General features: G+C 29.4%; 1 protein-coding gene across 1 annotated transcript in view; it reads right to left on the bottom strand.

The window, feature by feature from the left end:
• Window positions 1-347: 347 nt before the first annotated feature.
• The window catches only part of LOC105203171 (eukaryotic translation initiation factor 2-alpha kinase 1), a 30826-nt gene continuing 19439 nt past the window's right edge, over window positions 348-11734 (bottom strand). The window contains 9 exon segments of the mRNA XM_039448202.1: window positions 348-1800; window positions 1802-1884; window positions 1979-2110; window positions 2812-2985; window positions 3059-3232; window positions 3507-4101; window positions 4184-4322; window positions 4412-4624; window positions 9288-9571. Of these exon segments, the coding sequence (XP_039304136.1) occupies window positions 1602-1800; window positions 1802-1884; window positions 1979-2110; window positions 2812-2985; window positions 3059-3232; window positions 3507-4101; window positions 4184-4322; window positions 4412-4624; window positions 9288-9571 (1993 nt within the window). The 3' untranslated portion in view covers window positions 348-1601.

Below are 11734 nucleotides of genomic sequence, written 5' to 3'. Positions count from 1 at the left end.
AACTTTTGTTTATTTTTAAAATAAATGTTACAAAGTTGAATATTAATCTTAGGTCACCATCTATATGTACGACGTATTCTGTTCGATATTTTAAACTGCCTTAAAACTTTTATAAATAGTTTGAACCCTTGGATTGAGGTTAAAAGAAATTTTGAACTATATCTATTTATAGACACAATAAGCTTGCAGCGATATTTTTTTTATTATTCTCAATGTGAAAGTTTAAAAAGGGTGACTTGATCTGACACATTGCTTACTTGTAAAAGTTTTCGGCGTTTTCGATACCTTTTTATTTTTTATTAAATATATATTTATTGTGTTTTAGGTAGTATAAAAATAAGTGCATATAATTGTAGAATACAATTTATTTTAGTATAATGTATTCGCATTATAACATGTGCATTTTTTCATGCCTTTTGCGTGCTAGTGCGTGCAAACACTGTGAAACTTCTGGGACTCTATAATGTTCCTTAATTATACGTATAATAATAATGTTCATTACAACTCTTCATCAACCATTCTATATTATTCAAATAATAAAATTTGTTAATTAGACGTAAAATATAATTTGTTTATTTTTAAAAAATTTCGATTTTTGATACTTTAATTAACTAAAATTTTGGAGTAATTTATATCATATTATTTGTATTTTATACTTCAACAAACACCCCAGTTTTTTTACGTTAAGTTAAAATTAAAAAATTTGAATTTTTGTTCAAAGTACTCACTTTCTGCGAATTTTTATGTTATATCTTCTTTAAAAAATTTTAATTACTTGAGAATAAAATATTTCTTCTTGTTTATTACCTTTATCTGACTCTGAGAGTTCGATTTCACATATTATGACCTACAAACGATGCTTTCCGTACAGATATATAATGTAATAAAGTTATAGGGTTCCACAGACCCACGTTACAGAAAAGATAATAAAAAAATAAAGGTAGTAACTTGTGGTTAAAAGTTCGTACATACACTTTACATATCAAATTTTATTTAACTGTAGCAAACTGTGGTTGAGCTCTAGTGTGTTAATTTATGTCGATTTGTCTTTTACAAGAATAACAGTCTATGATATTTAATAATTGTCATTATTTAATTGAAGATCTTTATTTGTTCAGTAGCCTCATTTTAGATATGTCAAACAGTTTTTTAATTATAACACAATTGTGTGCCTAAAATTTGATTGATCGATTTAAAATATGATTGTGTATCTATTTTATATTATCTGTTTTACATTATATTTATGTTTTAATTGTGTATTACCAATTATACATTTTTACATTAACCCTTAGATACAGTAGTAAAAATTCTCCAGAAACTTTGATCGGTTACTGTGTGAAAACGGAATGAGAAAGATGATTCGAGCTAGGTAGAAAAAAAGTTTGAAGTTTCCCTTATCGATCACTGTGGTTGACTAACTTCAACTAAAATAAGATAGCACGAAGGTAACGTTTTTTTTAGAAGAGTCTCCCAGACCCCATAATGTATTTAAGGTTTAAATGTGATTATTATAAAATATTATTTTCCAAATACGTATAACAACTAATTTCACTTTGCGTGAATTATTACTATTCTGGATCCTAATTAAAAGTACTCGACAGTCACTTATAATAATGTTGTGTCAAGATTTGCCCGAGCTTAGACCCCATATAACAATCTAACTTATCATATTGCCAAGTGATAGTATTTTGAACTTTTTCCATTAACAACGTATTTTCTTGTAGTAAGTCTTGAATTTCGTTTTCTTTATTATTATTATTCTCCAAATGTATGATAGTATTTTTCAATCTATTTATTGTCCTCGTGGTTAAAATTCTGCAGAAGCTGACTTGCTGATGGTCGATTAATAGGATCCTTTTGCACCATTTGCATGATCATTTGTGCCTAAACAAAAGCATACATACAATCCAGATTAATAAAAGATAACATAAATGTATAATATAATCTAAATAAATAATTCAATATATTTGAAACCGACCCACTTATGTTGCTCGAGAGCTTCTGGTACTTTGTTAGACTGTAAAGACTCAATTATATGAATTAATTCCATTTTAGTTTCTATGCGAATTAAAGACTCGATAAGAACAACTCCTACACTATAAATATCACTCTGCAAATAAAAAGAAGATCAAAATAAAAAATGTATTCAAACAGTATTTTATAATTATCAGATTTTCGTCTTGTTTTGTCTTAATGGACCCTAAAGCAAATTATATATTTTTTTATTAGCAAATATTTTTGAATTAGTTCTGCGAAATAACAGATTTTTTTTATACTATTAAAGTATGCACACAAATAAAAAGGACAAAAGGTAATTTTATGTTAATAATTATAGTAAAAATTAGTTTAAAAAAATTTTTAATACAGTAGGGACACCCATATTCGAAGTTCCATTATTTGAATACTTTAATATCGGAATGTTCTACTATCCGTATTCTACTCTATCCGTTATAACATATTGCGAAATGAATTTTGTTTTCTTTACCTAAAAAATTTAAGTTTTTTTGAATATATAAAGTCCTTCTTGTTAAAAATTCAAGTTTCTGTTTTAAGAAATAAAATTTAATATAAAAATGTATTTATTCTATTATCCGAAAATTCTCTTATCTGAACAATTTTGTCTTCTTGTTATTTCGAATATAGGAAGTTCCACTGTATATTTAAAAATATTTTGTTATTAGTATAAAATTTTCCTTTTCCTCATTATTTTTAAATTTACTTTAATTATGTAAAAAAATTTAGAGTTTTATAAAGCTAATTTAAAAATATTTTTTTATAAAAAAGTGTCGATAATTTGCTTCAGACTTTTACCTTGGTATCACATTTTTTTTCTAATTGTTCTGGTGCTGTATACACAAGAGTACCAAAGGTCTCAGAATGCTCTTTTACGAGTAACGAGTTTTCAGGACAAGATAAACCGAAATCACCTAGTTGAACACGAAGAGTCTTGTCCTCTCTGGATGTTGATATAAATATGTTGCTGGGCTATAGGATATAAACATATTGTATATTGTATTGCTAAGAGATTATGTTTTGATCAAGATACGCGCAATTTTACCTTTATATCGTGATGTACGATTTTCTTAGAATGTAAATAATCCACTCCACTAAAAATCTGTTGAAATATCTCTTTAACTATTGATTCGCGCATTACACTCCTTTCATTACGTAGCCATTGTTCAAGCGTTTGTTCACACAGGGCCATTTGAATGTATAAGGTATACAAGTTATTCTGAGTATTGAGAGACAAAACACATAATAAACATTAAAATTCATGTTTTTGTCAATATATTTTCAATATCCAAAATTCTTGTTTCAAAACAATATTTTATGTATTATATCTTAAATAAACAGTATATATATGTGTGTGTGTGTGTGCGTGTGCGTGCGCGTGTGCGTGTGCGTGCGTGTGCGCGCGCGCACGCGTATGTGTGTGCGTGTATGTGTGTGCGTGCGTTATGTGTGTGCACGCGCGCACACGTGTGTGTATATATTTTTCTACTTACTTTGGAAGTATTAACTTCTTGACTAGATTCTTCACACAAAGAACTATTACTGATACTTGTATTTGCAATTGTATAATCTAGATTTTCGTTGCTCTTGCTATTTCGAAAAGACACTCGGTCTGAGCTGGATTCTTCATTATAATGTTCCTCAATTATTTTTTTTTCTGTAATGTTAGTCGATGTTGTATTAGTAGTGTTGTGATGGTATTTTGATGTATGTGATGATTCACGATTTATAGATGACTTGTTTGAAGTATAGGGCGTCCGCGGTTCAATCCAAGCCGTATTGTAGGGAACAATATTAGGATGATTTAATGCAGCTAGAACCCTTATTTCATTTAGTTGCGACTTGGTAAAATACTCATTGCTTATTTTTTTAATCGCATATTCTTTGCCGTCGAGATAATGACGTGCTTTATATACTTGGCCAAAACCTCCTTTATCAATAAAAACTTCGTCCTTAAATTCTTTATGGTAACGGCGCACGTAATTCGCTTTATGTAGTTTGTTGTAATCTTTTTTAAGGTCAAAATGTGTTTGAATAATGAAGATTTTGTAAAATTCTTCATAATTGTACTGTTCTACCGGGAGTAACCTGCAAATAACATTAAATGATGTTATATTATCGAAGTCTAAAAAGATACATTGTATAAAATATAATAAAAAATGTTGTATACTCTGGTCTAGGCAAATCATGTTCTTCGACTTCATTCACGTGATAAAAATCATATTGATATCTTTCTTTTAGCACATCAAATTCTACCCTATTACAGGTGTCAATATTTAATTGCAACTTGTATAGATTATCACAGAAATCTATAAGACAAATTTATCATTATCTCTTAATAGAAATATTTTTACAGGGAAATATATAATAGTAATGTTTAAAGAAGAGGTTTTACTACCATTGTATAATTTATTTCTTATAACCCTGTCATTTTCTATTTCACTGCATAATTCTTGCAGAGCTGATTGGATTAAGGCTTGAATCATTAATTTTTGTTGCTTTTTGGATTCCCAATTGCTGAGTACAATAATGTCAGAAAAATTATCCGGAAGCAATATTTGTAATTCGAAGATATGTAATAACATCTGTACATGCATGCAACAAAACTGTGCTATTGTGGAAACATAAAAAATATGTATATCTCATTAAAGATATACAAAAGAATTTTTCAAAATATTTCTAAAAACTGTTTAAATAGTATCTAATAAAATTTTGTTAAAGATATCTAGAATTTTTGTACAATATTTAACCATCTAGAAAACATACAAAAAGTTATTTTTACGATATTCAGATAATAATATGTCTGTATTGTTGCTAGCATATTGATTGAATCATAATATGTATTTATTATTACCAGAATACGCATTTGTTAGCAAATTGATATCATTACAATATGACAACTTTGAGTAGTAACTTGCCAGAAAGCTGGCAATTGTCATCAAAATTTATGCTTTTGTTGTTATTATAGTAACAATAATGTTATTATAGAGAAAACACATCAATACAAATTTTTTTTCAGTTGAGAAAGGTCTTTTGTACGACTCTGGCATAGCTGATTATGGGTAAGTTACTGAAATTATTAATTATCTACCTCAAAAGTGCCTGCAAAACTTTAAACGTGTTTTTCTCGAAACTACATTTTTCAAATTAGGCGCCATCCCAAAAACTATTGGTCCAATCGACTTAAAATTTTACATAAATATTGTGCACATATGTGGCTATCGCGTCAATTGGGATACTTTTAGTATCTTTAAAATTACTATTTTTTCGGACTGTGAAATGTTAGAATTTTATAGTAAAAATCAAACTATTACACTTTAAATGCCGTCATTTTGTCAATTTTTCCAAATTAATTTTTTTTAGTCACATTTAGGAATAAAATAAAAAAAATTTATGTATATCAGACGACCAGGACGGTAGCAATCGTGGCGCCCGATGGAGGAGAACTGTAAAATTATACTTTTTTTAATAATTAGTATTTGCCATAATTTTTAATAAAAAGCTTTAAAAAAAATTAAGATGCTTTAAAGATGAATAAATGTAAGCAAAAAACATTAAATCTGTAGGTCTAACCATTTACTTAAATTAATTTTTTAAAATCGCTTTGAAAACGTCATGATAAGAACTTTTCTTTTTATAAGAACTTTCATTTTTTGATATATTACCATAACAGTTCTTATTATATGAACATGGCAATGAATTGATTTTGACAGATAATCCAACGTTTATCGTAACATTTTGTTATTGAATTGATATTTTATTGAAAACGTTAATTATGCATATGTAATGTACAAATATGTTTGCTACAGTCATAATTTCTTAATATAAATGTAACTGCGTATTTATATGACAATCTCAATGTTAAGAGATACCCTTGTGGTACCTTGTCATGTCGCCATGCCTGAGCACGCTAAATGTCAGCTCTGTGATTTGTAAACTTTAATCATGAATAATTTGAAAACCATTATACCTTCGACATTTGTATTAGGACTTTTATCTTAGAATTTTCCAAAGAATCCGCTCATAAAAGGAAAAGCGAGCTTTCTAGGACCCCTTGTACACCACACACACACATACACACACGCGCGCACGCACGCACGCGCACGCACACGCACACACACACGCGCACGCGCACGCACACGCACACGCATACGCACACGCACACGCACACGCACACGCACACGCACACGCACACGCATACGCACACGCACACGCACACGCACACGCACACGCACACGCACGCACGCACGCGCGCGCGCGCACACACACACACACACACACACACACACACACGTTTAATAAAAATTAAAAACTACACATATGGCTTCTTATTGTTTTGCTTTCGGTCTTTATATTGTTTTTTATAATATTTATATTTATATATAAATATGGATGTGCGATGTAATATGATACTCCTATATATGAATGATGCAATGCATGTATGATATAATAAATTTTATTTAGATATTATATAAAATATGAAAAAATAAAGAAAAATTATCGGAATTATACATTTATGTAAAATATCTTTCTTTCCTTTGTATTTAAATAAATCAGTCACTTTAAAAAATATTTTACACCAAAAGAATTTAAATTTTTGCTATAATTTTTTTTCTAAAGATCTGTTCTTTATATTTAATAAACGAAATATAGGATAGAAAAGGATCGAAAATAACAAGAGGTGAAAGTAACAATCCAAATAATTATAAATATATAACAGAGATATGTATATGTATATATATGTATGTTGAGTAAAGAACAAAAAACAATTAATGCTACGCAGTGTACATTTCGAGACAACTTAAATAAAGTTGTTTTTTGAGATAATTGATATTTTTAATAGAGGAGAGTGAGCTAAATCGAACCGTGTTTCAAATACGATCTTTTTAATTTAATTAAATACGGTTAAACAGATTTGCTTGTTATTTATAATATAAAGTTCTTATAAGACATTGAACATGTGATAATAGTCTGACAGTTCTTTGTCATAACATTCATAAAATAGATGCAAATATGTAACATTTCAGTTATCGTGCAAAAATTTAAAAAAAAGAAGAAAATTATTGTAAATTATTATTTAAAAGAAACTAAAATTTTTAAAGGTAATTGAATTAAAATAATTAAAAAGTGTAAAATTCAATCAAAAATGTCAATTATTTTGTGATCACTTTTGCGGTTTATTGTAAAATTTGTTCTAAAGTTCAAAAGGACTCGTGTCTAAATCAGAATTTTACATCGAAATTGGAACCTAATTGTAGCACTGGTGATTGGCCTACCAAATCTGGTTTTAGAAATGTTAACACATTGCATACCGCATAGAAATCCCTAAGACATGAGCGGTCCTTAATAGATGGCGCGCGAAACACAAGAAAACTCGTGAGCGTTACGCAATGTATTAAATTATTAGGAGTATAAATAAGTTTCCGCCGTTTTTTATCAAAAATTGGGCATTTATTGTGAAAGAACGGTACCTAATGTTTTATTCGAAGTATTGTCCATCGCTAGCCACTACTTTTTCCCATCTTTCTGGCAGCATACGGATACCGCGTCGGAAGAATGCTTCATCTTTTGAAGCTATCCATAAATCGACCCAATTTTTTGTATCTTCATATGATGTGAAGTGTTGCTCAGACAGGCCATGCGCCATCGATCGAAACAGGTAGTAATCAGAAGGAGCAATGTCTGGTGAATACGGCGGGTGGGGTAAAACTTCCCAATTGAGTGTTTCCAGGTAGGTTTTGACCGGCGCCGCAACATGTGGACGAGCATTATTATGCAGAAGAATAACTTTGTCGTGTCTGGAGTAGTAGTGGGCACGTTTTTCCTTGAGTACTCGGCTCAATCTCATCAATTGTGTTCGGTAGAGAGCCCCAGTAATGGTTTCATTCGGTTTGAGCAACTCATAATACACGACACCAAGCTGATCCCACCAAATACACAACATGAGCTTTTTTCCATGAATGTTCGGCTTGGCTGTCGCTGTTGAAGCATGGTCAGGTGGTCCCCATGATTTCTTCTTTTTTGGGTTATCGTAGTGGATCCATTTTTCTTCACCAGTGACTATACGATGCAAAAAACCCTTTCGTTTATGCCTGGCAAGCAGCATTTTACATGTGAAAAATCGGCGTTCAACGTTTCTCGGCTTCAGTTCATATGGAACCCAGTTTCCTTGTTTTTGAATTATTCCCAATGATTTTAAGCGATGTGAAATTGCTGGTTGAGTCACTCCTAATGTAAGTGCAAGTGCTTCTTGCGTTTGGCACGAATCTTCATCTAATAATGTTTCCAATTCCGCGTCTTTGTACACTTTCGGCTTTCCGCTACGTTTTTTGTCTTCGACGTCAAATTCACCGTTCTTAAACTTGTGAAACCACTCACGGCAACTTCTCTCACTTAAGGCAGCCTCACCATATGCTTCTACAAGTAATCGATGCGCCTCGGCTGCAGATTTTTTCAAATTAAAGAAGTAAATCAAAAGCTCCCGCAAATGACGCTTGTTCGGCTCAAAACTCGACATTTTAGCACGAAAAAAGATATATGATGCTGATACAAAATCGTTAATATTTTAAGGTATAACAACATATGTTGTTGCCAGATATCCAACCTTACGATATAATGTTTTACAACAGACAATTTCAACCATAACATACTAGTGGCGCCATTTTTTGTGAAACGGCGGAAACTTATTTATACTCCTCATAGTAAAATATTATGAATTATTAAAATAATAGAATTTTATTGATTTTAACTCTAATTGTATAATAACAATATTATGACATGATCGGAAAATGTTTAATTATATAAACGTACTAATATTTTTTTAAAATAAAATTTTTATTTTTTCTGTCATATTGCTCGTTTTTACTCAATACTAAAAAAAATGCAATAAAATCTTTTAAAATTCTATTTGAAAGTCAATAAAAATGGAAGTGTTTGATTTGGACCAGGGGGTGGTTCCAATTGGAACGAATAGTTTCAAATCGGACTGAAAAAAGCATTTTTACATTTTCCATTTTCTCTTATCAACATAGATAAGAGATACGTTAAAGTAGTTTAAAGTAAAAATGAAGGGAATCAAGTCATCATTCCATTAGCACCTTCGTTTTTATGATCGGACTTTATTGTCGCTTTAGAGAAAGCAAAAACTGCGAATAGGTCCGACTTACCCTATTCTTCTCCATATTATACAATAGTTGCAGTTTATGAACAAGCATTAGAACATTAGAACATTAAAATATTAAAACGTTTGATTACTGATGCGGTATGATACGTACCTTGTACAGGGTCACTAATGTTGCAGAAAACAGGTATAATATTTTGTATACTCAAAAAAAAGCTCTTTTGCTCTACCGTGTTGGGATCAGCGAGTTCAAATACCAGATCGACCCAAAAGACGTAATAACATTGCCTTCCATATGGAGTTTTTCTAAAAATGCTTGCAGAATATCGTATGTGGTGCTTATTTGTTTGTATATGATGTGATTGATCTGGGACATCAGTGTGCGTAAAAGAAATAATCCCCTTGACGTTTATGATTGACTCCAAGTCATCTGCCGAACTATAAAGGTTGTTCATAAAGAGTGAAAGATGCCAATTGATCATAGATAATGTGCCCTATTTTGATTCACAATCAGTCGAGAGTTAAGATAGGTATCAGATTAAAGCTTGCAACGAGCTGGTTATAAATATGTAATTTTTATGGTAATCCGATTTCTTATTCCTGAAAAAATGAACTAAAAAGATTCCAAATTTTAATTAACTTTAACTTATTTCATATATTAATATTTTATATTAATATATGAAAGTCTAACACAATTGCAAAATAGTGTAGCAGAAAAAAGTGACCGTTATCGTGCGACGTTCTGAATAATCAGGAGGATAATTCCCTTATCACTGGAAGTATGTGTAGGCTTTTGTAAAAATTCGCTTTGAAATTAATTAAAATTGGAATTTTTCTGAATTATTTTTTCTGGAACCAGAAACCGGATCATTATAAAAATTACATATTTGTAACCTGTTTATAAGACCTTTAATTTGATACCTATCTTAATATTCAATTTTATTGAGTCAAAATGAGTCAATATCTTGGTCTCACTCTTTATTTATGATGAACAAAAATGATGTGAAATCAGATCGTATGAATTTAAAATAAATTAAATAATGTGTCAATAAGGCCACTAAAACGAGCAAACAATTGGATGTTAGTATAAATAAAAACTTTAATTTTGCATTAACTTTAATACAAAAAAACAAAAACTTTAATTTTAAAACATAGACGATTTTTGAATCTACGAAGTCATCTTTAGTGTATATACTGACATCAAATTGTTTGTTCGTTTTAGTGGACTTATTGATACATTATTTAATTTGTTTTTATTTATAATCAATTTATGAACTGCCAATAGTGAAACTTAAAACTGATCGTATTATTTTTCTTGTCTATTTTCTACAAATTCTAATTTACTTTTGTAAAATATTTTTAATTAATAATTAACCCTTAAACACATTCAATCCGGAGAATTACGTTAACACATTTCTCATCTGGTTGGCTCTATTCATCTTTGAGAAGCTATAACTTTTAATTAATATTTTTTAACAACCTTTTTTAATAAATGAAAGTTTAGAATCTTAGAAATGTGATTGCATAATTGGCATTAGCAAAAAATAATTTATTGTGAAGTTATAAAGAAAAAACCACTAAATAAAAATTTAAAAAATTATTAAAAAATACATTTTTTTAAAATCATACCTTTGCAACAAAAATTTTAAACATTTTAAAATACGGCGTTTTAAATTAGTCATACTTTTAAAAAAATTATGTCATTGTTATTTTCATTAAAAAATATAATTATGTAAGAAGGTAAAGGAAAAAAGATATGAGGGTTTTTTTTATTAACCCAAGGTGTATACAATTGAAAATTGATGTGTTTTGTAATATATTTTGGATCTTGCACAGAAGCCCTTTTCTCCACAGCACTATATAGTATTCTAATTTTAGATAGACTATATGTGAATAACATACACAAACGGACATGTTCGAATGTGTTTTTTTTCGGCTTTTTTAAATATAAGATTACTCATAAAAAAGTTACACTTATACACTATAAGGATCCCAACAAAACTTTATTGCCGTGTCATTTAAACTCTAATTGACTAAAAAAAATTGATCAATCATATCAATAGAAAAGGGAGATTTAAAATTTTTTTACATTCTGGTTCGAATTTCCTATCTTATTCAGTCTTTATACAGCAAACGAAATTTCAGAAATCTGATTCCAGATCCACTAATGTGTTTAAGGGTAAAGTAATTTTTAACTATTTAATTTATTTGTATTAAAATAATAAAAAAATTAAATTAGAAAAGTTTGGTTTTAAGAATTTTTCATAATTGATAATTCGTAAATTTAATTAGTCGATTTTTAAGGTAATACGAGTTGGTGTAATCAGCCATTGTTTTCAGAAACATTAGAAATAGGGTCACAGCACCAGTCAATGAACAAATCAGAAATTGATCTAGATTGAATAAATCTCTGATTGAATGAACATATATGTATACAAAATTGGAATATAATTACATTTTTAAATAAAAAATGATATTTTTTTATTTAAAAAATATAGACAATACAGTTAATTTGCAATTTATTATTTTAAAGACTTATTATTTTAATACTTTTCTGAAATAGTAATTTACTGGTAATTGTTTAGCGACTTTGCAGTGACT

Source organism: Solenopsis invicta, chromosome 4, assembly GCF_016802725.1.
Source record: "Solenopsis invicta isolate M01_SB chromosome 4, UNIL_Sinv_3.0, whole genome shotgun sequence".
Lineage (NCBI taxonomy): Eukaryota > Metazoa > Arthropoda > Insecta > Hymenoptera > Formicidae > Solenopsis > Solenopsis invicta.
Note: the sequence above shows the minus strand (reverse complement) of the source record. Positions and strands in the feature narration are given on the sequence as shown.